This window comes from Eubalaena glacialis, chromosome 11 (assembly GCF_028564815.1).
Source record: "Eubalaena glacialis isolate mEubGla1 chromosome 11, mEubGla1.1.hap2.+ XY, whole genome shotgun sequence".
Classification (NCBI taxonomy): domain Eukaryota; kingdom Metazoa; phylum Chordata; class Mammalia; order Artiodactyla; family Balaenidae; genus Eubalaena; species Eubalaena glacialis.
This window is the reverse complement of record NC_083726.1, coordinates 59,649,788-59,677,473: the sequence shown is the minus strand read 5'-3', so window position 1 is coordinate 59,677,473 and position 27,686 is coordinate 59,649,788. Positions and strand designations below refer to the sequence as shown.

General features: G+C 61.1%; 1 protein-coding gene across 1 annotated transcript in view; it reads left to right on the top strand.

Annotated features, from left to right (window-relative positions):
• Positions 1-26,108, top strand: part of LRP1 (LDL receptor related protein 1) — a 79,377-nt gene extending 53,269 nt beyond the window's left edge. Inside the window, exons 42-89 of the mRNA XM_061205131.1 lie at positions 1,234-1,423; positions 4,719-4,923; positions 5,298-5,490; positions 6,078-6,203; positions 6,411-6,539; positions 6,811-6,930; positions 7,143-7,256; positions 7,567-7,716; positions 7,794-7,916; positions 8,250-8,366; positions 8,530-8,658; positions 8,898-9,020; positions 9,101-9,241; positions 9,339-9,529; positions 10,408-10,591; positions 10,747-10,832; positions 11,006-11,125; positions 11,554-11,741; positions 11,878-12,083; positions 12,624-12,812; positions 13,408-13,556; positions 13,974-14,067; positions 14,181-14,297; positions 14,523-14,642; positions 15,008-15,130; positions 15,287-15,412; positions 15,802-15,918; positions 16,608-16,714; positions 16,818-16,950; positions 17,628-17,747; positions 17,903-18,025; positions 18,381-18,521; positions 18,604-18,738; positions 18,817-18,936; positions 19,964-20,232; positions 20,706-20,884; positions 21,382-21,488; positions 21,741-21,857; positions 22,320-22,496; positions 22,641-22,781; positions 22,901-23,074; positions 23,319-23,480; positions 23,890-24,064; positions 24,212-24,313; positions 24,467-24,531; positions 24,634-24,724; positions 24,822-24,966; positions 25,132-26,108. Of these exons, the coding sequence (XP_061061114.1) occupies positions 1,234-1,423; positions 4,719-4,923; positions 5,298-5,490; positions 6,078-6,203; positions 6,411-6,539; positions 6,811-6,930; positions 7,143-7,256; positions 7,567-7,716; positions 7,794-7,916; positions 8,250-8,366; positions 8,530-8,658; positions 8,898-9,020; positions 9,101-9,241; positions 9,339-9,529; positions 10,408-10,591; positions 10,747-10,832; positions 11,006-11,125; positions 11,554-11,741; positions 11,878-12,083; positions 12,624-12,812; positions 13,408-13,556; positions 13,974-14,067; positions 14,181-14,297; positions 14,523-14,642; positions 15,008-15,130; positions 15,287-15,412; positions 15,802-15,918; positions 16,608-16,714; positions 16,818-16,950; positions 17,628-17,747; positions 17,903-18,025; positions 18,381-18,521; positions 18,604-18,738; positions 18,817-18,936; positions 19,964-20,232; positions 20,706-20,884; positions 21,382-21,488; positions 21,741-21,857; positions 22,320-22,496; positions 22,641-22,781; positions 22,901-23,074; positions 23,319-23,480; positions 23,890-24,064; positions 24,212-24,313; positions 24,467-24,531; positions 24,634-24,724; positions 24,822-24,966; positions 25,132-25,272 (6,794 nt within the window). The 3' untranslated portion in view covers positions 25,273-26,108. The remainder of the gene's footprint in view (positions 1-1,233; positions 1,424-4,718; positions 4,924-5,297; positions 5,491-6,077; positions 6,204-6,410; positions 6,540-6,810; positions 6,931-7,142; positions 7,257-7,566; positions 7,717-7,793; positions 7,917-8,249; positions 8,367-8,529; positions 8,659-8,897; positions 9,021-9,100; positions 9,242-9,338; positions 9,530-10,407; positions 10,592-10,746; positions 10,833-11,005; positions 11,126-11,553; positions 11,742-11,877; positions 12,084-12,623; positions 12,813-13,407; positions 13,557-13,973; positions 14,068-14,180; positions 14,298-14,522; positions 14,643-15,007; positions 15,131-15,286; positions 15,413-15,801; positions 15,919-16,607; positions 16,715-16,817; positions 16,951-17,627; positions 17,748-17,902; positions 18,026-18,380; positions 18,522-18,603; positions 18,739-18,816; positions 18,937-19,963; positions 20,233-20,705; positions 20,885-21,381; positions 21,489-21,740; positions 21,858-22,319; positions 22,497-22,640; positions 22,782-22,900; positions 23,075-23,318; positions 23,481-23,889; positions 24,065-24,211; positions 24,314-24,466; positions 24,532-24,633; positions 24,725-24,821; positions 24,967-25,131) is intronic.
• The last annotated feature ends 1,578 nt before the right edge of the window (positions 26,109-27,686 follow it).

Sequence of the window (27,686 nt, the reverse complement as noted above, 5' to 3'; positions counted from 1 at the left end):
ACCCATTGTAGTTACTTGAAAGTCTCTCCTCAGTTGGAGTCAGAGTTGGCCCCCTCTGGTCATAGTTCTGCCCCCAGGCTACACAGAATAAGCCGAAGCTCTCCTCTGTGTGTCCGCTGCTCACAGAACAGGCTACAGAGGTGGGGTGGGTTCAACCCCAGACACAGGATTTTAGTCACTTGGGCAAGTTTTCTGTGCTCTCTCAGCCTCAGATTGCTCGCCAGTGCACAGAGACAGGATGACCTGAGACGATAGGTGGGAGAGCTTAGCTCGGTGCAGGGCACATTGTGTGAGCTCCATGAAGGGTAGGGGGGTTAGAGCTGTCATCCTAGGACAGCCTTTCAGCTCTTTGAAAACTGCTATCTTATTCCACTAGTTTTCTCTTCTCCGGGCTGGATGCTCCTAGGTCCTTTGACTCATTCATTTGTTCACGCATTCATCACTCCTGTCCGTAAAGACCTGCCAGGCGCGGAACTAGGAGCCGGGTATACAGTGGTGATAAAAACAGACCTGTCTTTCAACCTCCTTGGCCCTTTTCTGCCTCATAGAATCCAGTCCCCACATCTGTCTAAAAATGTAGTGTCCAAAGCTAAACTCGATACTCTGTAATCGTAGCTTGATCAGGAGAGGCTGGCAGAAGTGTCCCCTCTCTCCGGGCCATTGTTCGGGCTACAATACTTCTATTAATGCGGCCTTCTGGCAACCACATCGCCAGACAGCTTGAAGTCACTGAAACCCCTGAATCTTTTTTCTCTTAACCTAAGTTCTGCTACGTCTCTTTCATCATGCACTTAGTTCTTAACCTGAGCCTAAGATGTCTACCAGACAATCCAGTTCAGGGTCTTTCTAAGTAGGAAGCTCCCCAGTACAGCCCACGTGGGAACTGATTTACTGAAATCCAGTTTGCGCCCAACTTGGTAGAACTCTAGCTCCAGGAAGTGTGACCACAGCATAAAGCCAAATCTATCCAGCCATGGGAAGACACAGAAAGAAGGGTTAGGGGAATGGACCATGGATCATTTGGGTGGGAAATAAGGGATTGAAGAAAGGGCTGGGGGCACCGAGGGCCACACCCACACACGCTCCCCAGCTCCCACACTTCCCGTCCAGCCCCACATACGCCAAGGGAGAGGGTGCCCCAGGCCATCCCCTTAGCATGGGGATGCCCAGGCTGCCCCTTCGCTCTGCTCTCTGGCCGTGTCCTGACCCATTGCTGCTCCTATCTCCTCGCAGATGTGGGCTCCGTGGAAGGCCTGGCCTATCACCGTGGCTGGGATACTCTCTACTGGACAAGCTACACGACATCCACCATCACCCGCCACACGGTGGACCAGACCCGCCCGGGGGCCTTCGAGCGTGAGACGGTCATCACCATGTCTGGAGACGACCACCCAAGGGCCTTTGTGCTGGATGAGTGCCAGAAGTGAGCTGCGGGCCCAGGGCATGGGGACAGTGGGCCACAGGGTGGCAGGAACTGCCCCCAGGCAGACCAGGAAAGGGGATGCAGGAGCAGGGGAGGCTGGCTCTAACCTGGGCTCAGCCACTTCCTTGCTGTGTGACCTTAGACCAGCTGCGTGACCTCTCTGAGCTTTGGTTTCCTCATCTGTAATATGAGGACAATAACATTTCAGGTGCCTCATCAAGGGGAGGATGAGAGGGCTGTGGAGGACCCTCTGGCTTGGTGATTAATTGATTCATTCATCAGAGAGCCATGTTCAAGGCACAAAGTAGGTCCTCTGTCTTTCTGGGTCTCCAAGCTTCAAGCAAAGATTGTTCACTGAACACCTGTTGTGTGGAAGCCTTGAGCTGGGCCCATTCAAGCTGGGCCCATTCTCTCCCTAGCTGAGGAGAGAAATCACTGGTGGGAAACTGCTGACGGCACAGGGATGGATGCGAAGACCGAGAGGCAGCACGGGGGCGGTGGGTTGGCACAGGGCCTGGAATTGCAAAGGCCAGGGAAGGGCAGCCCGGATGAGAGCTTTGAGCAAGAGCCGGAGGAGGGAGGGCTCCAGGCAGGGAAAGACTGCAAGGGGCCTCAACCACGCCCAGCCCAGTTGAGGTTCTGGGGCTGGGGGTGCGGGGGGGTGCTGGGGGGTTGGTGGGGGACAGGCTTGAGGAAGCCCAGGAGGCTGGGCTAAGGTTGCAAAGGGAGAATTTGGGAGGAAACCCCCCGGCGTGGTACACACCCCCAGCCTCCACCCACTCTGCTCTCCTGCAGGGGCAGCCCCCGGCCCCATCACTTGGGCCTCTAGTGAGCCCCCAGCCTCACCTTAGGACTGCTGGCCCACATTCTAGCAAAACTTTTTTCCCCTGGATTTAGCAGCGCTTGGAATGTTTTCTCAAAGCTTTACTAGGAAACTAAGGAACAAACAAAACCCAAAAGCAGCTACTTAGAAACAGTGAGTGCACCAAACCTAGATTCCTTACCCTGATGTAACTCACGCCCAGCCCAAAGCCGGCCTGCCTGGCACCGCCAACCAGCTCGAGGGTCCTTCCTGCCTCAGTCCTGTCCTGCATGTACACGGCTCATGACGGAGATCCCGTCTTCCCTGCCGTGACCCTCGGCGACTTCACCTGCCTGGGGCTGGCCCCCCCGGGCCCGTCCCTCGTGAGCCTGGAGCCTCCATGGAGGGGCCATGCTCTGGGCCCCCCGGCCTGCCTCTCACGTTTGATTCAGAGCCCACTAATTTCCTTTGCTCTGAGCTCAGGGGATTCAGTCCTTCACTCAGCAAATGGTTTTTGAGAACGAGCAATGTGCTGAGGATCCGATGGGGAGGAGGGTTGTGTCAGCTCTTTGTCGGCATATTTGATTCTTGCCCTCGTGAGGCTGCAGGGAGCTCCATGAGTGGGTGACGAGGACCTGACCCAGGCTGGAAGTCAGGGAACGTGTTCTCAAGGGGGCAATGCATGAGCCAGGTCTGCAAGACGACAGAGTGAACTGAAGCCGGGCAGGGCACAGGAGAAAGAGCTGAACTGTCTGGGAGAGGCCCTCCCTTGGCCAGAAGGAGCGAGAGCTTTGGAGGAACGTGAGGGAGCCAGTGTGGAGGGGGCAGCGGCCTCCCCCAGCCCGGTTAGAAAGTCACTGCAACCCTGGGTGCTGACTGCCTGCCCCTCAGGAAAGCCTCTCCTCCCCACCATTCCCCACGGCCCTTTCCCGGGGAGTGGTTTGAGCAAACTTGGAATCCACAGTGACAGCACGGATCGTTCTGCCACGTGTAGCAGTTTATCATGATAGGAGGAAAGCCGCTTCCCAGCACGGAGCGTGCTGTACCTGAGGGTGTGGGTGTCCCTGATGGGAAGGAAGATGACTCTAGCAGCTGCCTTGGGACACCCATTTTCTCTTGTGGAGGCCAGAGGGAGATGCCTCCATCTGCGCCCATCCTGATTCCAAGAACCACCAGAACCCCGCCCCTTCCCCTGATGAGGCCTTTAAAGCCAGAGCCTTATCCTCATGGGCTCAGGAGCAGCCAGCATCTCCCTAATGGGAGGGAAGCATCCTTTTCCTACCTGAGCACAGTGGCAGGATGGAGAGACGGGGGAGGGGGAGTGTTCAAAAGAGTGAGACCTGGAGAGGTTTGAGGAGATAAGTCCAGCAGCTCTGCAAGACAGCTCTGTAGCCGGAACAGCAGAAGGACAAGGGACACAGGGGCCCAGGGGTTGGGAGGCAGAGGGCAGGTCCTGTGAGGGAACTGAAAAGCGGATCCGGCTTTGGTGTAGCTCAATGCTTCTCAAAGTCCAGGGTGCATGAGGGTGGCCTGGGGAGCGCTGGGAAGTCTGGTTCCCTGGCCTCACCCTACCCTAACTGCATGTGAATCTGCAGGACAAAGACCCAGGAATCGCCATCCAATGCAGGTGGTCTGAGGACCACACTGTCACACCCATGTAGTGCTTGACCAGCCCGGAGGTCTTCCACACCCATCTCTGGGGCCTCACCACCACCCCCACCCGAGAAGCACGGCATGGCTGGCCGTTCCCACCACCTCCTTCACTGAAAGGAAGCTGAGGCTCAGAGGGGCCAAGAGGGATGTTTAGGTCAGAGCTAGTAAGGGGCAAAGCTGGGGCTCAGATCCCAAATATGCAAAGGCCTTAAATTATGGAGAAGGCGATTCTTGGGAACTTGATGGTAGAATCCATGCATCCCCAGGACCTAGGACACACTAGACACTCAGCAGTTTCCTGGATGCCAGGAGAAGAGAAAAATGAAGGGAAAAATAATAGAAAATCCTCACATAGAACACACAGCTGTCGTTTAATCCTCAAACCACTCTATGGGGCAGGTAGTAGTAGTAGTCCTATTTCATAGAGTGGGACACTGAGGCACACAGGGGTTAAGTAACTTGCTAAGGTTCCTAGCTGGTCGGTGCTGGAGCCAGGATTGGAACCCCAGAGGCTGACTCACTTGGCTACGCTGTCTCAGTAAATGCAGGTGGCCATTTCACAGACACTGAGAAACGCTTGTGCACGTGCACATACACACGCACACACACACACACACACACACCCCCCACACATGCAGACTGTCTGTGTGGCAGCCCTTCCCAGGCACTGGGGCTGTGTTGGCCTTGGTGGCTCTGAGGTTGCCTGTGGTGCAACCTCAGGTGTCTAGCTGACACCCTGGCCGACCCCTGAGTCTGGCTGTCTGCACGCCCGGGCCTGGTCCCTCCACGGCGGACTCCCTGGCTTTGAGTCCTGATCTCCGTGGCCCTCTCTTCCCCCAGCCTGATGTTCTGGACCAATTGGAACGAGCAGCACCCCAGCATCATGCGGGCAGCCCTGTCAGGAGCCAATGTCCTGACTCTCATCGAGAAGGACATCCGCACCCCCAATGGCCTGGCCATCGACCACCGGGCCGAGAAGCTCTACTTCTCTGACGCCACCCTAGACAAGATCGAGCGGTGCGAGTATGACGGCTCCCATCGTTATGTGAGTCTCCGGGGCAGGCGGGACGGGCGGCACGAGGGGGCTGACATTGGGGTACTGCCGGTCAGCCAGGGAGGAGACTGCCCAGGCTGAAAGCAGGAGAAAGCAGGAGAAAGGGAGGCCACCTGGCACAGTGGGAAGAGCCAGGACAGTGAGGAGTCCCAGTCAGGCCCTGACCTTGCCACTTAGCCATCCTCAGCCTTCCAGGCTTGGTTTCCTCAGCAGTTAAATGAGGAAGGTGATCACAGGTGTCTGCAGATCCTGCCCCTTCCGTGACTGTGTCTAAGGAGCCGGGCCCCTGGTCCCTGGAGCCAGCTGCAGGGGGTGGAGGTAGGGGCCAGAGTGATACCTTTGACGGGCTGATGCTGTCTCCCCAGGTGATCCTGAAGTCAGAGCCCGTCCACCCCTTCGGATTGGCTGTGTATGGGGAGCACATCTTCTGGACCGACTGGGTGCGGCGGGCCGTGCAGCGGGCCAACAAGTACGTGGGCAGTGACATGAAGCTGCTGCGCGTGGACATCCCCCAGCAGCCCATGGGCATCATCGCCGTGGCCAATGATACCAACAGCTGTGAGTGGGGCCGCTGCCACCAGCCTTGCTCTCCTGCCCACTGTGCCAGCATGTACACACACACACACGCACACACACAACTGGTCTGATTCACATCTTTGGACACCCCCAGCACACGCTCTAGCCATTCCTCCCACTCAGAACCACACCTACCCGCCAGAACCTGATCTCACACCCATCCCAGGCGCTGCCTACTCCACCCTCTGTGTGCATGTGCACAGACATGGTCCCACACTGGCTTGACGACCAAGGGTCCCCCACACAGATGTGCAGCTGTGCCGGCCTCTCACACACTCCTCACACGTGCCCCGGGGCGCCCACCACTACACACACGACCTTAGGCTTGACTCTCCCCAGAGTACGGCTCAGAGCCCCAGTCACCCCACCTAAGAGCACACACATCCTCAACCTCAGGCTCACCCAAACGCTCCCACCCGGCCTTCCCACGGCAGCCCCCGCCCCAGCCGTGAGCCACCGTGTCACAGGCGGTGCCAGGAAGCTCGGCGAAGCTGTTGGGGGTGGGGGGGCATTCTGCGTGTGCACAGCAGAGGACGCGCTTAGCCCACTGTCCTCCATCCCTGCCTCAGGCGAACTCTCCCCTTGTCGCATCAACAACGGGGGCTGCCAGGACCTGTGTCTGCTCACTCACCAAGGCCACGTCAACTGCTCCTGCCGAGGGGGCCGCATCCTCCAGGACGACCTCAGCTGCCAGGGTGAGAGGGGGAGGAGGGAGGAGGGCACTGACGGGGGGCCCTGGGCGTAGACGGAGACCGTCTCCTCCCAGGCTCTCCAACAGCCCAGCCCCGCAAAGCCTTTCATCAAGGTGCGACAGGATGGCCTCAGTTCCTGGGGGGAGAGGCGTACGGGCACTCAGAGCCCCAAGGCCCTGCCTCAGGAAGCACCTCCACCTTCCTCCCCAGCCGTGAATTCCTCGTGCCGAGCTCAAGATGAGTTCGAGTGTGCCAACGGCGAGTGCATCAACTTCAGCCTGACATGCGACGGCGTCTCCCACTGCAAGGACAAGTCTGATGAGAAGCCGTCCTACTGCAGTAAGGAGCCTCCTCCAGCCCCAGAGCCCCCGCCCGCACCCCCAGGCCCCCACCTCCTGAGTCACCAGCCTCAGCCCGCAGCAGGGTGCGGCATGGGAGTGAGAGGAGCAAAAGCCGCCCCCCGCAACCCCGACCCGAGAAGGAGTCTAGCCCCATGCCAGGCCCGTAGCAAAGCCTCAAGTTTGTCAAGGGAGCAAATGCAGGACGTCTCATCAGAGGCAGCCCCTCCCCTGTAGCTGCTGCTGACTGTGGCCTGCTCCCCGCTCCGCAGACACACGCCGCTGCAAGAAGACTTTCCGCCAGTGCAACAATGGGCGCTGTGTGTCCAACATGCTGTGGTGCAACGGAGCAGACGACTGTGGGGACGGTTCTGATGAGATTCCCTGCAACAGTGAGTGGGACCCGTGCCGGGCCTCGGACCGCCCCCAACCCTGCCCCACCCTCTCCCTTGCTGATCTTTGGTCCCCAGGCCCCAAGGAGTCTGGTTCAGGGCACTATATGATGGGGCTGGACAGGCATTTTGGGCTGGGAGCTCTGGCCTGGGCCTGCCTGGCCCCCCCAGGGAGGACCCCGCCTGATGGCACCGGGTGGGTGCTGTTCTAGAGACGGCCTGCGGTGTGGGCGAATTCCGCTGCCGGGATGGCACCTGCATTGGGAACTCCAGTCGCTGCAACCAGTTTGTGGACTGTGAGGATGCCTCGGACGAGATGAACTGCAGTGAGTGATGCCCCTTTCCTGGGTGCCTCCTCGGGTGCCCTGCCCTCCTGCCCGGGCTCCTCTCTGCCTTCCCTCTGGCCCACATGGCAGCCTCAGTCCCCTCCCAGTCTGCCCCGGGCCTGGGCTCCCTGGGACTCAGGGAGGGGGCAGGGAGTGGAAAGTGTGGGCAGAGCACCACCCACCCCCCCAACCCCCCCGAACGACACGGTTCAACTTTCTAAAACGCTTGAAGGCGCCGTATGGGCCGGCAGCTCTAAGGGAGGGTGTTTGGAGGGAACCTGGTGTCACCCCTCATCCTCGCCTTCGCCAGGCGCCACCGACTGCAGCAGCTACTTCCGCCTGGGGGTGAAGGGCGTGCGCTTCCAGCCCTGTGAGCGGACCTCCCTCTGCTACGCGCCCAGCTGGGTGTGCGATGGCGCGAACGACTGCGGGGACTACAGTGACGAGCGCGACTGCCCAGGTCGGGCCAGTGGGCAGGTGTGCGGTGGGCAGTGGACCCCCGAGGTGGCTGTGCCTTCATGCCTCCCTCGCCCCCAGGTGTGAAGCGCCCCAGATGCCCCCTGAACTACTTTGCCTGCCCCAGTGGGCGCTGCATCCCCATGAGTTGGACGTGTGACAAGGAGGACGACTGTGAACACGGCGAGGATGAGACCCACTGCAGTGAGTGACCGCAAGCACCCGCTCACCTGAGCTAGGCACCCAGAGGACCTGTGGGGTTGGGGCTTCGCCTTAGCCGCTGAGACCCTGTCCAGGCCCCACCTCTTGGTTCCCTCGCAGGAAATGCCCTCCTTTGAGAAGGGCACCCAGGGATTCACCCCATGCCCCCAACCCAGACCCTCAGACTCTGAGATGGGGGCCGTCTCCCCAGCCCCTGCTGAGCCCCCCACAGAGGGTGCCATGGGTGTCTCTCCCATCCATCCTCTGGCATCTACCTGCCCAGCTGGGTGACCCGCCATCCCTCCCCCATCTAACTGTGGCTTCTGACTGCCCCAGACAAGTTCTGCTCAGAGGCCCAGTTTGAGTGCCAGAACCATCGCTGCATCTCCAAGCAGTGGCTGTGTGATGGCAGCGATGACTGCGGGGACGGCTCGGACGAGGCCGCTCACTGTGGTGAGAGGGGCCTGGGGTCTGGCTGGGGAGGTGGCCCCGGGAAGGGCAGAGCCCCCCACGCACCCCACCCAGGGACAGCACAGCAGTGGGGACATCACCCCAGCTGCCTGGCCCTGCTCCTCCTGCTCCTGCGTCTCTCAGTGGCTCCCTGTTCCCTCCACAGAAGGCAAGACATGCGGCCCCAACTCCTTCTCCTGCCCGGGCACCCACGTGTGCGTCCCCGAGCGCTGGCTCTGTGACGGTGACAAGGACTGTGCTGACGGCGCTGACGAGAGCGTCACAGCCGGCTGCTGTGAGTGGTGGGGCCACGGTCTCACTTTGCAGAAAGGGAGACCGAGGTCGAGGGGAGGAAGTGTTTCCGCAGGCGTCACTCAGGCGGTCAGTGGCAGAGCCCTGTCTACAGCCCAGGTGTCCAGACGCCCCGTCCAGCGCTCTGCCCATTCTACCACTCAGACCACAGGACGGTCGGGGGGTGACAGTCAGCAGCCGGTTGGGCGGGGGCTGAGGGGCCGTGTCCGCCTTTGTCCTCAGTGTACAACAGCACCTGTGAGGACCGCGAGTTCATGTGTCAGAACCGCCAGTGCATCCCCAAGCACTTCATGTGTGACCACGACCGGGACTGCGCCGACGGCTCTGACGAGTCCCCCGAGTGTGGTGAGCCCAGGGCCGCGGTGGGAGGGGGCCCCGCCCTCCATGCACAGGCCGCCAGCCTCACCTGCCCCCTCCCACTGCAGAGTACCCGACCTGCGGCCCCAACGAGTTCCGCTGCGCCAACGGGCGCTGCCTGAGCTCCCGCCAGTGGGAGTGCGATGGTGAAAATGACTGCCACGACCAGAGCGACGAGGCCCCCAGGAACCCGCACTGCACCAGCCCAGGTGGGCCCCACGCGTGGCTCCCTCCCCACTCTCGGCCCCTGGCCCCGTCGCCCAGACTGCCCAGGACCCGGCTGACCCGCCACCTCCGTCCCCCCAGAGCACAAGTGCAACGCCTCCTCGCAGTTCCTGTGCAGCAGCGGGCGCTGCGTGGCCGAGGCGCTGCTTTGCAACGGTCAGGACGACTGCGGCGATGGCTCGGACGAGCGCGGCTGCCACGTCAACGAGTGTCTCAGCCGCAAGCTCAGCGGCTGCAGCCAGGACTGCGAGGACCTCAAGATCGGCTTCAAGGTGTGCTGTGCCCCGGGTGGGAGCCTCCACACTCCCGAGCCTGGCTGGGGCTCCTTTCTCCATCCCTCATTCATTCATTCATTCATTCATTCATTCATCCATCCAACAAGGGCTAACTCAGCTCCTGTTCTGCCAGGCAGTGTTCTAGGCACTGGGGACCCAGCATTGAGCACAACAGAAATCTCTGCTTAGTTGGTTCTGCATCTGTTTGGAAGGTAGAGCCAGCAGGCTTTGCTGGCAGACGAGTTCAGGGGCACGAAAGAAGGAGGGGCATGCAGATGTCAAGCAGGCACCAGATGCGCAGGTCTGCAGTTCAAGGGAGAGGCCAGACAGGAGAGAGAGTCTGGGAGCTATCACCATAGAGACAGCATTTAAGTCATGAGTCTGGATAAGATCCCGAAGGGGGCGAGTGTAGATGAAAAAGAGGGAGGTCCGAGGCCTGAGCCCTGTGCTCAGCCACACTGAGGGCAGTGAGGTGAGGGGGGAGCAGCAGAGGAGCCTGAGCAGGGGCAGCCTTGGGGGCGGGAGAGCAGCCAAGCGAAGAATGTACTGGAGGAAGAGGTGATGGGCTCTGTCAAATGAGGCTCGCGGGTCACGTAAGAGGAGGCCTGAGCCTCGACCTCGGGACGCAAAGTCGTGGCGGTCACTGGGGACTCACGCCAGTGGTTTGGGTGGGGGTGAGAGCCTGACAGCTGGCGTGGGCCAGCTCAGTGCCTGTGTGCTGCCTGCTTCCCTTGGTGAGGCTGGGCTTCCCCGTCACAGCCAGCCACCCAGGGTGGAGGGGGCTTCTGACCATCGGTCTCGAGGTGAGAGGCCTGCAGTTCCTGGGGCGGCCCAGACCCCTGCCCGTGCCCACCCCAGGCTCCCTGTGCCCGCAGTGCCGCTGCCGCCCTGGCTTCCGCCTGAAGGACGACGGCCGGACATGCGCTGACGTGGACGAGTGCAGCACCACCTTCCCCTGCAGCCAGCGCTGCATCAACACCCATGGCAGCTACAAGTGTCTGTGCGTGGAGGGCTACGCCCCCCGCGGCGGCGACCCCCATAGCTGCAAAGCTGTGACTGGTGAGACGGGGGCTTAGAAGGTGTGCCGTTGGCCCTGGCAGGCAGCCTGGGGCTGTGGCGGGCGGGCTGGAGCAGCAGGGCTGAAGGCAGGCTGGGGACCGGGGGTGCTAGAATGTGCCCCAGCCAGCAGCTGAGCCGGCCTCCTCTGCCTCCAGACGAGGAGCCGTTTCTGATCTTCGCCAACCGGTACTACCTGCGCAAGCTCAACCTGGATGGCTCCAACTACACGCTGCTTAAGCAGGTGCCAGACCCGCCCTCCTCACCCCACTGCCTCCCCAGACCCACAGCTACATCCCTCACCCAGTACAGCCCCTCGTTCTCCGCACTCGGGCCCATGGCCATCCCCCCACTGACTTCTCCCGCCGTCCACGTCCTGACTCTTCGGTCACCCCTCTGCTCACCCCCCAAACCAAGGGCCTAAACAACGCTGTCGCCTTGGACTTTGACTACCGAGAGCAGATGATTTACTGGACAGACGTGACAACCCAGGGCAGCATGATCCGAAGGATGCACCTTAACGGGAGCAATGTACAGGTGAGGCCGGGAGCAGAGAGTCAGCCCATGTCCCTGCCCAGAGGGCCCTCTCTGTTTCAAGGCCATCTCCCCTTCTTCTCACCCACCCCACTGAATTATTCCTCTTCCCCGCTCCAGACTGAGTCACCGCAGGACTCTGCTTGTCCTTACTCCTCTCTCCCCTAAGCCCAGCGAGCGAGGTCTAGGAGATTCCTGTCTCTCTTTCCCTAATTAGTAGTAAGTCCCCTTCTGTCTGACCTCCCTTAAACCTGTGCTCCCGGGCACTGTGGGGTTTGGGTTGTGGTCTCTCTCATCCAGAGACCCCTTTCCTCGAGCCTGGGCTGACACCATGCCCGGGGCTGGGCCTTTTCCATCCACTGTGCTCCTAGAGCGGCTGAGAGTCCTGCCCCAACTCACCCAGGGCCCTTCCTCCCTGCCCCTGCCCGCAGGTGCTGCACAGGACGGGCCTCAGCAACCCCGACGGGCTGGCTGTGGATTGGGTTGGCGGCAACCTATACTGGTGTGACAAAGGCCGGGACACCATCGAAGTGTCCAAGCTCAACGGGGCCTATCGCACGGTGTTGGTCAGCTCTGGCCTCCGTGAGCCCAGGGCTCTGGTGGTGGACGTGCAGAATGGGTACGTGGGCGAGGAGGGTTGGGGGAGCCTCTGAACGCAGCTGGTACACTCGGGCATCCAGGCCCAGCCTCCCTGCAGGCTCCTGGTGGGACCAGTTGCTGGATCTCTCAGAGCTCACTGCTCACCCACCTGACAGGTACCTGTACTGGACAGACTGGGGGGACCACTCACTGATCGGCCGGATCGGCATGGATGGGTCTGGCCGCAGTGTCATCGTGGACACCAAGATCACGTGGCCCAACGGCCTGACACTGGACTACGTCACCGAGCGCATCTACTGGGCCGACGCCCGTGAGGACTACATTGAGTTTGCCAGCCTGGATGGCTCCAATCGTCACGTTGGTCAGTGTGCCAGTGAGGTTGCCCAGGCACAGCAGACCTAGTGGGGATGGGGGTTCTGAAGCTACAGGGGATCAGGCCTTTGGGCCAAGAGTAGGCTTAAAAGCCAGAGGGCATGGTCTGAGGACACCACCCACCAGGGGTCTGGGGGTTCAGAGCACCCCAGGGTATGCCCTCTGGATCCGCCCAGGCCTGAGGCCACCACCAGCTCCCTCGGGAAGGAGAGAGAGAGGCACCTTGCCATGCACAGTTTCAGATGACAGGCCCCGAGGAAGGTGGGAGCAGGACTGGGGCTGGCGTACCCAGGACGCCCCCACTCCCTCACAGGGAACCGTAGAGTGTATTTGGGCAGGAACCTGCTGTCAGGCCAGGAGTTGCGTTTCAGCTCTGCCACTTACCAGCTGTGCGGCCAGGGGCTGGAGCGGGGCTAGTGCCCACCTCACAGGGTTGCTGTGGGGTTAAGGGCCCAGTAGGGAAGGCGCCCAGTACTACTCGGTGCTGACCGGCCGCCCGGCCTGTCCCCCGGCCCACTCCCGCCCTCAGTGCTGAGCCAGGACATACCGCACATCTTCGCCCTGACTCTGTTCGAGGACTACGTCTACTGGACCGACTGGGAGACAAAGTCCATCAACAGAGCCCACAAGACCACAGGCACCAACAAGACGCTCCTCATCAGCACACTGCACCGGCCCATGGACCTGCACGTCTTCCATGCCCTGCGCCAGCCCGACGGTAAGTAGCCGAGGACCGAGAGCTGACCCCCGATGAGCCAGGCACGAGGGGCCCCTGAGGTGGGATGGGGCCCCACCGTCTCAGCAGGGGTTCCAGCCCACCCCTTCCCCAGCACTGACCAAGCAGTGCCTGCAGACACCAGGAGATTCGGAGACCTATAGACAGGCTATGCTCTGGCTCTCAGGAGCTACAGCCCAGCTGGGGTCCAGCCCTAGAGTCTTGTAGCAGCGAGGCCCTGAGGCTGTCCAGTAGAGCAAGTCTGGGTGGAGACCACCAAGGCCAGACCCCAAAGGCAGGCAGGCCAGAGCTGAGGGGGAGAGCACAGGGGAGGCAGCGTGCGGGGTTCGGGTCCAGCCTGATCCTGGGACCTCAGGAGAGTCCTCTCCTATCTCTGGCTTCAGCTCCCTCCTGAAAGAGCAGGGTCTGGACCCATCCCACCTCTGCCCAGGATAGATGGGCCAGGCAGCCTTTGAAAGACCAGAAAACGTGTTACCAGTGAGCACTGCCCTCGCCCCGCCAGAGGCCGGCGGCCCAGGGAGCAGTGGTCCATAAACTGGGCCAGTCCGCCACCCTCTAACCACGTTTCCTCCGGCAGTGCCCAACCACCCCTGCAAGGTCAACAATGGCGGCTGCAGCAACCTGTGCCTGCTGTCCCCCGGGGGCGGCCACAAGTGTGCCTGTCCCACCAACTTCTACCTGGGCGGGGACGGGCGCAACTGTGTGTCCAACTGCACGGCCAGCCAGGTGAGGCTCTTCCCCAGACCCCGCTCCCCATGCCTCGTTCCCCGATCCCCTACACCACTACCCGCACTCCTCCTGGGACCCCAGCACCCGCCCTACTGTCCTCACACATCTGGTTTTCCCACGCTAACACCCCCGCATTTCTTGCCTACCTCTTGTCTCCCCACAGCAATACTTTTACACCCGTCACCTCACACAAACACCCCACCCCCTAACCCTGACCCCCCCCACCGACCTCCACACAGATGCCCCCTCGCCTGGCCTTCCTGCGCTCACCACACCCCAACCTCCCATCCAGCTCAACCTCCCCCTGAGATACCTGACCCCCCTGCTTCTTTGAGACATCCCGGCCCCTCGAAAGAAAACCTCCTGAGTTCCCCAGACCCCCACCAACCCCTCTCGCCCCCACCTGCCCTCCAGTTTGTGTGCAAGAACGACAAGTGCATCCCCTTCTGGTGGAAGTGTGACACGGAGGACGACTGTGGGGACCACTCGGACGAGCCCCCGGACTGTCGTGAGTGCCCAGGCGGGGTGGCAAGAGGGTCCTGCGTCAGGGCCGCCCGACTCCCGAGGCCCTGAGTGGCCCACCCCCCGGCCCTGCTGACGCTGAGCCTCCCCTCCGGGCAGCCGAGTTCAAGTGCCGCCCAGGACAGTTCCAGTGCTCGACAGGCATCTGCACGAACCCTGCCTTCATCTGTGACGGGGACAACGACTGCCAAGACAACAGTGACGAGGCCAACTGCGGTAAAGGCTGCCCTCCCGCCCCGCCTTGTCCTCCCCGGGATTTGGGGGTTTGGTAACTGCGCTCCCAGGGCAAGGAGGCTCAGCCCACAGCGGCCACCTCTCCAGGCTGGACTCCTGCTGCTCCAGCCCTGGGCCTGCGCTCTCCCCCCTGAGGGAGTGGGACCCCCGCCCTTCCCGAGTCCTGCATCCACCGTTAGTTACCCTCCCCTCCTCCCACCCCCACAGACATCCACGTCTGCTTGCCCAGTCAGTTCAAGTGCACCAACACCAACCGCTGTATTCCCGGCATCTTCCGCTGCAATGGGCAGGACAACTGCGGAGACGGGGAGGATGAGAGGGACTGCCGTGAGTGCCCCGGGCGGTGGCAGGGAGGGGGGTAGTGGAAAACGGGCACGGAAACACGATTCACATTGAAATCTAGCCCCCGCTTCTTCTAGGGGTCGTGCTGCTCTCAAGTAATGTTACTAGATGAGCAACATAAATTATATGGGGTGTGACTTGGTTTGCTTGTAAAATCATCATGCACATCGTAGAGATGTGCAGATCCAGAAGACAAAATCACCAAAATTGAAGATAATTTTCCTTCCTCCCAAGAAATTGCTGGCAGGGCCAGGACAAGGCCAGGGCTTGGAAGAGGGAGAAGATGGGGATCTTGAACTGTGGTGGGGAGGCGGAATGGGCAGGTCCTCATTCTCTCCCCAACCCCGCAGCCGAGGTGACCTGTGCCCCCAACCAGTTCCAGTGCTCCATCACCAAGCGCTGCATCCCCCGAGTCTGGGTCTGTGACCGGGACAACGACTGTGTGGACGGCAGTGACGAGCCCGCCAACTGCAGTGAGTCTCCTGGAGCCCACCCTCCCTCCGCAGTATCTGCTGCTCCCACCACCCCCACGTGTGACCCCCCTCGGTGGCCGCTCCCACCCAGACCGCACCCTCACAGCGCATTCCTGAAAGGAGCCTCCCCCTCATCACTGGGCCACCCCCTTGCAGCCCAGATGACCTGTGGAGTGGATGAATTCCGCTGCAAGGATTCGGGCCGCTGTATCCCGGCGCGCTGGAAGTGTGATGGAGAGGACGACTGCGGGGACGGCTCGGATGAGCCCAAAGAAGAGTGTGGTGAGCTTCCCCAGCCCTGCTCCAGGGAAAGGCACCTGACGGGGAGGGCTGGGGCTGCCTGCTGCCTGGGTCCCCATACGGCCTGTGCCCACCACCTCCTGTCTAATTCCCATCCCCACTCCCGCCAGCACCTCATCAGCACACACCTGCCCACCCTATGGGATCTGTCGATCCCCTCCCCAAAGCAGCTCCCTCCACTCGTGTCCCTCCTGCCCCAGAAGTTCCCATAGACTCCACATCTCAGAACACGGCCTGGACTCCCACTGCTGACCTTTGTCAGGCTGGAATGCCCGCTCTCCCGCTCCTGGCCATCTTGACCACACCTTCCGGGGCCCTGACGTCTGCCCCCCACTCTGTCCCTGACTGCCCCTCAATCTTGCCTCTTCTAGATGAGCGTACCTGTGAGCCCTACCAGTTCCGCTGCAAGAACAACCGCTGTGTGCCGGGCCGCTGGCAGTGCGATTACGACAATGACTGTGGCGACAACTCCGACGAGGAGAGCTGCAGTATGTCCCCTACCCGTCCCACCCGGCCCAGCAGGTGTCCTCCCCCAGGAGACCTCCCCGCTCAGTACCCCTGCCCCTACTGCCACCAGGCTGCACTAGAGCAGGTGGCTGCTTCCCAGGGCTGGGGGTCAGGAGCTCCCTCCCGCCTCACCCCCCCCACCCCGCTCCATGTTGTGTATTTGAGTTTGTGCCATTTCACCTCATCTCATGTTTCTCTCCATTTTCACACTGTCCTCTTGGGGTTGCAGAGGTAGGTGTCTCTGATGTGCCCGTGCTCCTACCACATCCCCTGCTGCTGCCCCAGAGCCCACCTGTCCCCGTGCTGTGCCAGCCCATCATCCTTTACTGACCTCTCCCTAAACCCTGGTGCTTGTCTTAGTGGTCTTGTCCCTCCCTTCCCCTCCCCACACACAGTCTGTCCTGAGGGCAGGGCCAGGGACCCATGCCCTCTCTCATGTGTCTGCCCCAGAGGGGTAAGTGTGAGTGCCCTCTGGGCCTGACCAGTCCCATGAGGGCAGCCAGTTGGCTTGCCCGGGATTAGTTGAGCATCTTGGTCATTATGCCAGTCAACTGTGGCCTTCAGGGACACAGGGATGGGTGATATTGCTCTGCAAGGGCTGGAGTTGCTCTCGAGGGCTGAGTCCCTATGCCCACCCTCCTGGGGCCTGTCTCTCCCCTGTCCTTCCCAGCCCCTCGGCCCTGCTCTGAGAGTGAGTTCTCCTGTGCCAATGGCCGCTGCATCGCTGGGCGCTGGAAATGTGATGGGGATCATGACTGTGCAGATGGCTCAGACGAGGTGGGCAGGGAGACCAGAAGGAGGGAGGGATGGCCTTAGAAGAGTCAGGGCAGGCCTGCAGGGGTGCCCAGGTCTGACCAGGATGCTGCTCCTGTGCCCACAGAAAGACTGCACCCCCCGCTGTGACATGGACCAGTTCCAGTGCAAGAGTGGCCACTGCATCCCCCTGCGCTGGCGCTGTGATGCAGATGCTGACTGCATGGACGGCAGTGACGAGGAAGCCTGCGGCACTGGTGGTGAGCCCCTCCAGCTCGGCTCCCCAGCCCTCCCACCCTACCCCCACCCCACAATAGCACTTAATCCAGGAGCCAGTTGGGTTGAAATCCAGCAGAAACCTGTGGGCTGTGTCCACCCAGGCCCCATCCCACAAGTTCCAACACGGCAGTCAGCTGCCCTGAGAAGTAAAGTCCCTGCTCACTTTCCTTTCCTGGGGCAGTGAGGCAGCACCTGCCACTGGCCTGGGCTCAACAGCCCAGAGGCGGCAGTGGGCAGGCCGGGTGAGAGAAGGTTGGCGCTTGGAGCAGTGAGGGCAGATATCCTAGCTCTGCGCTGGTGGGCTGAGGACAGGGATTGGAACCTAGGTCTCCTGACTCCCAGCTGAGTGTACCTGCCATTGAACTACAGTAGGCCCCGGAGCCCTGCCACACCACCAGAGAAAGAGGGCTCTCTGGACCCCTCTGGACACTTTCCCAAAAATGCCTCTTCTCCCCTAAATACCAGAGGAGGCAGTTCTGCCCAGCTTACCCAGCTGGTAGAAAATTAGGAAACTCGGGTTCGATCTGGTGGTACCACCACTTTCCCCGTGTTCCCTCTAGGTCTCTGCCCCTGGAGGGAGGGGTCTGGGCAAGACCCGGCCGCCAGCAGCCTGGGGCTCAGGGCTCATTCTTTACTCTTTGCTCCCCCTGATGCCCAGTGCGGACCTGCCCCCTGGACGAGTTCCAGTGCAACAACACCCTGTGCAAGCCGCTAGCATGGAAGTGCGACGGCGAGGACGACTGCGGGGACAACTCAGACGAGAACCCAGAGGAGTGCGGTGAGGCTCCAGGGTGGGGGCGGGGCTTCGGGTGGGCGGGGCTCCCCGGCGTGGGCGGGGCTTCTGCCGGGGCGGGGGCGGGGTTCTGACGCACCCTGGTGGCCCTCGGCCCGCCCCCGAGGCTGATTCTGACTTGTCTCCTCTCGCCGCTGCAGCCAGGTTCGTGTGCCCTCCAAACCGGCCCTTCCGTTGCAAGAACGACCGCGTCTGCCTGTGGATCGGGCGCCAGTGCGACGGCACGGACAACTGCGGGGATGGGACTGATGAGGAGGACTGTGGTGAGCAGGGGGCCAGTAAGGGGGAGCCTGGGGCGCCTAGAGTGGGGGTGCTGCACAGGCAGTGGGGCTGGGCCAAGTGGGCTCATCGTCCGGTGAGCCGATTCACCGGGAGAGGGGAGGATCTGGAAGAGGGGAGGATCCACTGCCGGGAGCCTGGAGGCCCTGTCTTGGAGGGAAAGAAGCCCCTGAGGAAGGTATTGAGGTGGAGACTGAGAATCTGGATGTTTAACCAGCTTCCCCTGAAGCTTGACAGCCAGGCTTGGGACCCCCTCTACCCGTGACTGACTGGGGGTTCCAGTGGGAAGAGGGGGCAGGGTGGTAAATACCCCGGACCTCAAGCCCCGCCCTCCCCCAGAGCCGCCCACGGCCCAGACCCCCCACTGCAAAGACAAGAAGGAGTTTCTGTGCCGGAACCAACACTGCCTCTCCTCCTCGCTGCGCTGCAACATGTTCGATGACTGCGGGGACGGCTCTGACGAGGAGGGCTGCAGCATCGGTGAGACCCGGCGTGCTGGGGCGGGGTTTGGCCGGGAGGGGTGGAGAGCCGAAGCCCAGGCCTAGACTTTCTGTCTTCGCAGACCCCAAGCTGACCAGCTGCGCCGCCAACGCCAGCATCTGCGGGGATGAGGCACGCTGCGTGCGCACCGAGAAAGCCGCGTACTGTGCCTGCCGCTCTGGCTTCCACACGGTGCCAGGCCAGCCTGGATGCCAGGGTAGGAAGGTGGGGCCCAGCGGGTCGGGCAGAAGCCCCAGCCGCAAGACTTTCCATGACCCTCCTGTGTAACCCCCAGACATCAACGAATGCCTGCGCTTCGGCACCTGCTCACAGCTCTGCAACAACACCAAGGGCGGCCACCTGTGCAGCTGCGCGCGCAACTTCATGAAGACGCACAACACCTGCAAGGCGGAAGGTAGGAGCTGGGAGAGGACGACGGAGAGAGGGGGCGGGGCTTACAACGCCAGGATAAGAAATGGGACCTGGAACGCTGTGTTTTCCTCCAAGCACCCTTGCCCAAGCTTGGAATTCCAGACCCGCAGTACAGCTTTCTGCACTCAGTTCTGGCAGCCCTGCAGGGGCCAGAGGTCCTGGGGCTGAGGAAGTTTGGGGGGAGAGCACGCAGGCGCGCATCACCACACTTACAGAGCCAAGTGTACCCCACCTGCATATTCCCATTATGCTTTTTTCAGGTTTATTGAGGTATAATTGACAAAATTGTAAGATATTTAATGTGTGCAAGGTGATGATTTGATGTACATACGCCTTGTGAAAGGATTTCCCCCCCATCGAGTTAACACATCTATCAGTTCACGTATTTACTTTTTTTTTTTTTTTTGGTGAGAACATGTAAGTTCTACTCCCACATATGCTTCGACGCACACCTGAACCTTCCTCATGCCTGTATACAAACACACCCCACATCCATGTATGCACACCCAGGCATACACACACTCTGTGCACACACAACCCCGCCACACGTGCCCAAGTGCATTCAGATGCCCATGCACACCTGCCCCCCTCCATGGCCATGCTCATACACCCCTACATGCGTGTGCACCCGCAGGCAGATATCAGTGTGGAGCAGGGACCGTGGTGATGCTAGCAGAGGCCATGAGGAGGCAGAAGTCCATGAGGCTGGAGGAGGAGGGACAGCAGGTCACACTAGATCACCTCAGGAGAGGAGAGGAGGGGAGGGGAGGGGAGGAGAGGGGAGGGGAGTTCCAAAGGCTGAGGCTGGAGTCCTCAAGCCTGGCTCTGGGGCAGGATGACAGAGGCTTCTGGCTGGCTCAGATGGTTTGATTAGGAGGAGAGACATTGTTAGTGTGAAAGGCGCTGGGCTGGGTGGGGAGCACGTCGTGGTGGCTCCTTCCAGCACCAGGCCCAACAGCCCCCAGCCCCACCTTTCACCCCCGCCAACATCTGGTCTCTTGTTCCTCCAGGCTCTGAGTATCAGGTCCTGTACATCGCTGATGACAATGAGATCCGAAGCCTGTTCCCCAGTCACCCCCATTCGGCTTATGAGCAGGCCTTCCAGGGTGACGAGAGTGTCCGCATCGATGCCATGGATGTCCATGTCAAGGCTGGCCGCGTCTACTGGACCAATTGGCACACGGGCACTATCTCCTACCGCAGCCTGCCACCTGCTGCGCCTCCCACCACTTCCAATCGCCACCGGCGACAGATTGACCGGGGTGTCACCCACCTCAATGTGAGCACCCAGCCTGGGGTGGGACCTACATGGAGGCACGGGCTGGGTGGGAAGACTCCAAAAAGCAGACTGTTCAGAGCAGAGTTTGCAGAGGACAGCGGAAGGGGCAAAGGGTGAGACTGGCATGCAGGGCAGACTTCGGATTACGTCATGAGGCACGGACAGCAGGTAGACAGAGCAGCACCATCATCAGTAGGTGTTTCTGCCGCACGGCAGCCCAAGGCTACAGGGCACAGGGGGCACCTGGCCGGCAGCATCAGAGCCACGTTCAGTTCCTGATCATCACAGCCAGCCCACTAACTAACCTATTCCATCTTACTAACCTATTTCATCTCTTTGGGCCTTAACTCTGTTCCTCAATAAATTGGGGTCATGATATCTAGCAGGGACAGGCTGGCGGGGTGTCGGGGGGCTGGACAATGGGCAGGAAGACAAAAGGTGGAAGCCTCTGAAACTGTAACCCCCTCATCCAGATTTCAGGGCTCAAGATGCCAAGGGGCATCGCCATCGACTGGGTTGCCGGGAACGTGTATTGGACCGACTCGGGCCGAGATGTGATTGAGGTGGCACAGATGAAGGGCGAGAACCGCAAGACGCTCATCTCCGGCATGATTGACGAGCCCCACGCCATTGTGGTGGACCCGCTGAGGGGGTGGGCAGGGGTCCTGGGGGGAGGCACCTGGGCTGGGGCTAGGAAGCCCCTAGGCTGGAGGTGGGTGCCCAGCATCCCCCGGCTTGTCCTTCCTCTCCCAGACCAGCCTGAAGTCAGAGTCCTCCGCAGGCCCCTGGGTCTTCCAGGCTGCGCCCAGCCCTGGCCCTCCCTGATGCTGCCTGGGGTCCTGCTGGCCTGCTCAGGTGGGGCCTGACCTCCGCTTGGCTGGCTGTCATGGGCAACCAGGTTCTGGGCTTCTCCTCTGCTCCAGGGGGCAGCTCTGCCTACTTAGACGACTCTGGAGCAGCAGTGTGGTTTTAGAGTAAAAGATCTTTAACCTGGTCGGGAAGTTGACTCCCCCCAGTTCTCTCTGGAGGAGATGGACAAGAGCGCCCTCCTCTCTGTGTACCCAGCAGTCTCTGTGCCCTGTGCCCACCTTGAGTGGCCTCCTGTGGGAGCCCAGGTCCTAGCCACACTCACTCCTTCTCCCTCCCCAGCACCATGTACTGGTCAGACTGGGGGAACCACCCCAAGATTGAAACAGCAGCAATGGATGGGACCCTTCGGGAGACACTGGTACAGGACAACATCCAATGGCCCACAGGTCCGTGCAGACGTGGGCAGGGGATGTGGGAGGGGTAGGCTCGCTGAGGCCTGGGGCCACACAAAAGTTAGGGAGGGGAAGAGGCTTGGACTGGGGTGGGACAGATGGGTTGTGGAGGCTTTTCCCAGAAGAGGTGATTGGGAGTGATCATGGGAACAGAGTGGAACTGTCCCAAACATGGAGACAGTCCTGCTTGCTCCCCCAGCCTGGGGCAGGGAGGCTGGGCCCTCACAGTGCTCTCTGCTCCCCCAGGCCTGGCCGTGGATTACCACAATGAACGTCTGTACTGGGCGGATGCCAAGCTCTCGGTCATCGGCAGCATCCGGCTCAATGGCACTGACCCCATCGTGGCTGCTGACAGCAAACGAGGTCAGAGTCCACAAGCAGCCTCAGGCCCTTGTCCTCCCCTCTGAGCCCAAGGCCTCACCTAGCACCTACCATCCTCCTCAGCCTGGCCCTCAACAGTCTTGCAGTGCCTTTCAAGCCCCTCCCAACCAGGCACCCCCTGCACCAGTCCTGCAGGCCTGAGGCCCACCCTGACCCTCTGGGCCACTTTTCCATTCATTCATTCTACCAATGAGTATTGAGCTGCGTGGAGGCAATATGGGTAATAATAGGAACTTAGCCAATGTGAGAAGAGGAAGCAGAAGTTGATCCTGACCCCGGACGTCTAGGGCTGATGGGACCTTTTGCCAGTAGTGGCCACAGCAGGAGGAACAGGTTGAGGAGAGTTTGCTTTGGGATGTTTGAGTTTGAGGTACCTGGGAGCCTTGGGGCCCAGTGTCCTGGAGAGTGTGACCAGGGCCTGAGTCCCCTCTGACCCCTCTGCAGGCCTAAGTCACCCCTTCAGCATCGATGTCTTTGAGGATTACATCTATGGCGTCACCTACATCAATAATCGTGTCTTCAAGATCCATAAGTTTGGACATAGTCCGTTGATCAACCTGACTGGGGGCCTGAGCCACGCTTCGGATGTGGTCCTGTACCACCAGCACAAGCAGCCTGAAGGTGAGCGGAGACAGAGAGCCCAGGCTGGGGCAGGGAAGGCCAGGGGGTGCTGAGTCTCCAAGCTGCAGCTTCAGGTCCTGGTGGGCAGGGGAGGTTCTGGGTCCACAGGGCTCAGCATCCTCCCCCCCTTGCCCTCACCTGCAGTGACCAACCCCTGTGACCGCAAGAAGTGCGAGTGGCTCTGCCTGCTGAGCCCCAGTGGGCCTGTCTGCACCTGTCCCAATGGGAAGCGACTAGACAATGGCACCTGTGTGGCTGTGCCCTCGCCAACACCCCCGCCAGACGGTATGCTCATGCCCCTCCCCGGTCCCCCATCCCATGCTCCAGAGCCCTCCTCCCTGCAGCCCCTGAATTCCCCTCCCCACCCCCCGGCTCTGCCCCTCCCCCCATGATCCTTCCTGCAGCTCCTCGGCCCGGAACCTGTAACCTGCAGTGCTTCAATGGTGGCAGCTGCTTCCTCAATGCACGGAGACAGCCCAAGTGCCGCTGCCAGCCCCGCTACACGGGCGACAAGTGTGAGCTGGACCAGTGCTGGGAGCACTGTCGCAACGGGGGCACCTGTGCTGCCTCCCCCTCCGGTACGGCCTTCAGTTCTCCTGCCGGGACTCCTCCCGGCCCCCAGGCCCCAGCCCCTCCAGCAAGCCGCCTCCGCTCAGACAAATCCCCAGCCCCTGCCCTGCCTTACTTCACCCCTGCCCCCAACCCCATGTCGCTTTCCTCTGCCGTCTGCCCTCCGCCCAGGCCCTCCCAGCCCTGTTCCCCTGCAGCAGGGCAGGGCGGCTCAGTGGGCCACAGCCCCGCTCACACATCCTCTCCCGCCAGGCATGCCCACGTGCCGGTGCCCCACAGGCTTCACGGGCCCCAAATGCACCCAGCAGGTGTGTGCGGGGTACTGTGCCAACAACAGCACCTGCACCGTCAACCAGGGCAACCAGCCCCAGTGCCGATGCCTGCCTGGCTTCCTGGGCGACCGCTGCCAGTACCGTGAGTGAGCCGTCCCCGGGCCCTGGGGCAGGGGATGATGGAGCTGGGGGTCTGAGAGCGTAGGGTGATGTCACAGGTGCGAGTTCTCTGGAGAGAGGCCGTTTGCGGCCCAGCCAGGCCCAAGTTGCCAGTGCTCCCCCGTGGAGGGGTCAGCACACTCCCCCCCGAGGTAGTGAGCCCTCTGGCATCAGGATTATTCAAGCAAAAGCAGTGCCCTGTCAGGATGCTCTGGGACATCTTTGTACCCTGGAGCCTGTGACGTGGGGGCAGTCAGGGGCTCAGGAGGAGGCGGGGGTCACCCAAAAGGCCTGGGGGTCCCCTCAGGCGGGCAGCTTCCCCCCACAACCTCTGGGGGACCTTCCTGAGGGTGGCGTTCGAGGCACCTCCTCTCGCACCCCCCAAACCACAGGGCAGTGCTCTGGCTACTGTGAGAACTTAGGCACGTGCCAGATGGCTGCTGACGGCTCCCGGCAGTGCCGCTGCACCGCCTACTTCGAGGGGCCCAGGTGTGAGGTGAACAAGTGTAGCCGCTGTCTCGACGGGGCCTGCGTGGTCAACAAGCAGAGCGGGGATGTCACCTGCAAGTGAGTGGCGCCCCGCCCTGCAGTCTGCCCGGCCAGACCCTGCCCTGTCCCACCCACCCCCCACTCCTCCCAGCCCCGCCCCGCCCCTTCCCCAGCATCTCACACGCCCTCCATCAGCCTTGCCCAGCCTCTCACTCCTTCCTGCAGCTGCTCCGATGGCCGGGTGGCCCCCAGCTGTCTGACCTGCGTTGGCCACTGCAGCAATGGCGGTTCCTGCACCATGAACAGCAAAATGATGCCTGAGTGCCAGTGAGTTGGGCCTGCGCCTCACTGAGGCCTAGATTATCCCTCCCTCCCCCATGTCTGAGCCGGACCAGCAGAATCCTGCGGTCCCTCCCAGTTTCCCCGGCAGCCACGGTTGTGGACGGCATGCCTCCTCAGCTCTGCCCCTCTCGTCTGCAGGTGCCCACCCCACATGGCAGGACCCCGGTGTGAGGAGCAAGTGGTCGGCCAACAGCAACCTGGACGTAGGTGGCAGCGGTTGGGGAGGCAGGGCTGCCGGGACCTGGGACAGAGGGCTTTGTGCCTCCTAGGCCTTCCAGACTGAGCTTCCCGCCTCCTCCCTCTAGATATGGCCTCCATCCTAATCCCTCTGCTCTTGCTGCTGCTGCTGCTTCTGGTAGCCGGAGTGGTGTTCTGGTACAAGCGGCGAGTCCGAGGGTGAGTTATGGGGAGTCTGGAAAATTGTGGCCCTGATTTTACCACCCTAGCCATATCCCCCTGGAATCCCTGCCCCCAACCTCCTTCCTCCTCGCAGGGCTAAGGGCTTCCAGCATCAGCGGATGACCAACGGGGCCATGAACGTGGAGATTGGGAACCCCACCTATAAGATGTACGAAGGCGGGGAGCCTGATGATGTAGGGGGCCTACTGGATGCCGACTTCGCCCTGGACCCTGACAAGGTGGGCTGGGAGGACAGGGGAGGAGGCTTCCAGGACAGGGACAAAGGGCTGTGGGTGGGGTGACCAAGGGTATTGGGCTGGATGATGGAATGGAGGTGGGGATGGGGTACCCGGGCCACAGAGCCCAGCCCCTGAGCCCCACCTGACCCCTCTGTCGCCTTGCAGCCCACCAACTTCACCAACCCCGTGTACGCCACACTCTATATGGGTGGTCATGGCAGCCGCCACTCCCTGGCCAGCACGGATGAGAAGCGAGAACTCCTGGGCCGGGGCCCTGAGGACGAGATAGGGGACCCCTTGGCATAGGGTCCTGCACCATCGGACTTCTGCAGAGAGCCTCCTGCCCCCTGCCAGAGAAGTCCTTCAAGGAGCCCCCACCCTGCCCAGCCAACCCCTCCCCAGCCCTGCTGGGATGTATAAATGTAAAAATGAAGGAATTACTTTTTATATGTGAGTGAGCAAGCGAGCAAGCGAGCACAGTATTATCTCTTTCCATTCTCCTTCCTGCCTGCTCCTCAGCACCCCGCCCAATGCTGCCTTCCGGGAGGGGGCGCAGGAAGGGGGCCCCTACAACTTACAGGTATAAGGGGGCCCTGCCTCCCACCTTCCCACCAAAAACGCAGCCCCACTGGGAGAGCTGGTGGTGCTGCCTCCCCCTCCCTGTACAAGACACTTCGTCAAGGCTCTCCCCTCTCATCCCCCCCACCCCTCCCAGCTCCCTGAGGGCTGATTCTGGGATTCTGGGGCGGGTGAGTCCTTTGCTGCCCTTGTCTGGAAGATTTGGCTCTGGCTGAGGTAGGAAGGAAAGGATGGAGTTTTTTAGTTCTTCTTGGGGGAGGCCATCCCATGCCCCAGCCCCTACTCTAGGGGCACCTCTGAGATGGCCACACTCAGTATCCCTCCCAGACAGGCCCTCCCCCTCTCCAGTGCCCCCACTGTGGCTCCCAGGGCTGGAGACTTTCTTTGGTAAACACTCCCCCAGGCTCCCCTCCCCTGGGGATGAGGAGGAAGTGGGGCACACCAAGGAAGGGCAAGCGGGCAGCCCCGTTTTGGGGATATGAACGTTTTAATAATTTTTGCTGAATTCCTTTACAACTAAATAACACAGATATTGTTATAAATAAAATTGTAAAAAAAAAAAGAAAAAAAGCCGTTTGTGTCTACCTGAGTGTGAGACTCTGGGAGCTGGCCTGTGCTTGCATGCTCCAGCCACCAGAGGGAGCCATGCTCTGTGCTGGAGGGAGGCTTGAGCATCGGGTCTTCAGTGCCCTTCTGGAGCTCCATCCCCCTTCACTGGGCTGTGGCAGGGAAGTGGGTGGCACTGGACTTGACCAGAAAGACCTGCTTCTCCTGGCTGTGTGAACTTGAACCAGTGACTTCACCTCTCTGGATCATGTGTTCTCTCTGGCTCTAGGACACTAACTCCAAGATCTGTTTCTCTGTACTGTCACTTCTTTGGGACAACACCGCCACTCCTACCCAAAATTATCTCCCACGGTGAGAAATCCCCCAATAAGAAATGAACACACTGGGGTTGTGAACGGCTTTCTAATCCTTCAGGGTGGTCCCATACAGCTCTCTCTAAGTTTGCTCTTGAAGCACTGACATCTCACACTTCATGGAGAGTAATTAATCAGATGCCAAGAGTCAGAACCCTGGATTCAGGAGAAGGAGGGCCCCTGGAGTTAAAGCTGGGAAGACCAGTTTTCCAGGCCCCACGGTCCACCAACAGACACATCTCACATCCCAGGGGTTGACAGGAAAGGACTGCTACAACCAAAGGGAGTACCAGGTCTACTTCAGCCCCTGCCCAGAGAAGGGAACCTCTTGCAGAAGGTCACACCGCTTTACATGGTCCAAGATTGAGAAAGGGTTAGAGCCCCGCTCTCCCCACAGTAGCAAATATGCTCAGTGATGGCAGCTTTAAACGTCTGAAGGACCCTTGCCAAGCCCAAGGGGGGAGCACTGCCTTTCATTCCCCCTCCCTCCCCAATTTAACCTTCTCAGTCTATTCCTCCTTTCTTGAGGAAGCTATGGGTCCAAGCACCTCTAGCAACAGGAGCCCTCCCCTTCCCTCTTAGGCCTGAGATGCCATCTCCAGCCTCAGCTTCCAAGCCAGTTCTGCGATCCTCCACTGCCTCCCGGGCTCCCTAGGGCCCCAGGGCAGAGCGATCCGGCTGGGGAAAGGGGGCGTCCTTGTTGATCGCTTAGAGGGAGGCTTGTGTCCTCATCTGTCCACCAGGTGGCGTACGCACTCCTGCAGCGCAGCTCATCCTCAAGCCCAGCACAGCCCCCTCCCCAGGACACTAATTATGCACCTCCAGGCGGACCCCAGCCCAGCCTCTCACTTCCTTCCCTTGGGCTATTCTGCCACACCCCCCTCTACCCGCCTCCAGCCGGCTCCTCTCCCTCCCCCAGCGCCTGCCTACTACCCACCACCACCAGCCCCACCCCCTCACTCCCTCCTTCTGCCAGCCGCGCATCTGGCGCCCCCGGGGAGCCACTGATTCTCTGCCTGTCGCCTCAAGATCCTGGGCAGAGCGAGAGGGGCCCCCAGCTGCGGCTTGGAACACACACCCCTCCAGTCAGCATCCTCCCTCTGCCCACTAGGGTGGCCAGGAGAGGGTCTACCAGGTGGCAGTCCTCAAAAACTCCCCACCTGCCAAGGATGGCACAGAGACCTAAGACAGAGATGGAGGAGAGACAGGGGCAGAACCAGA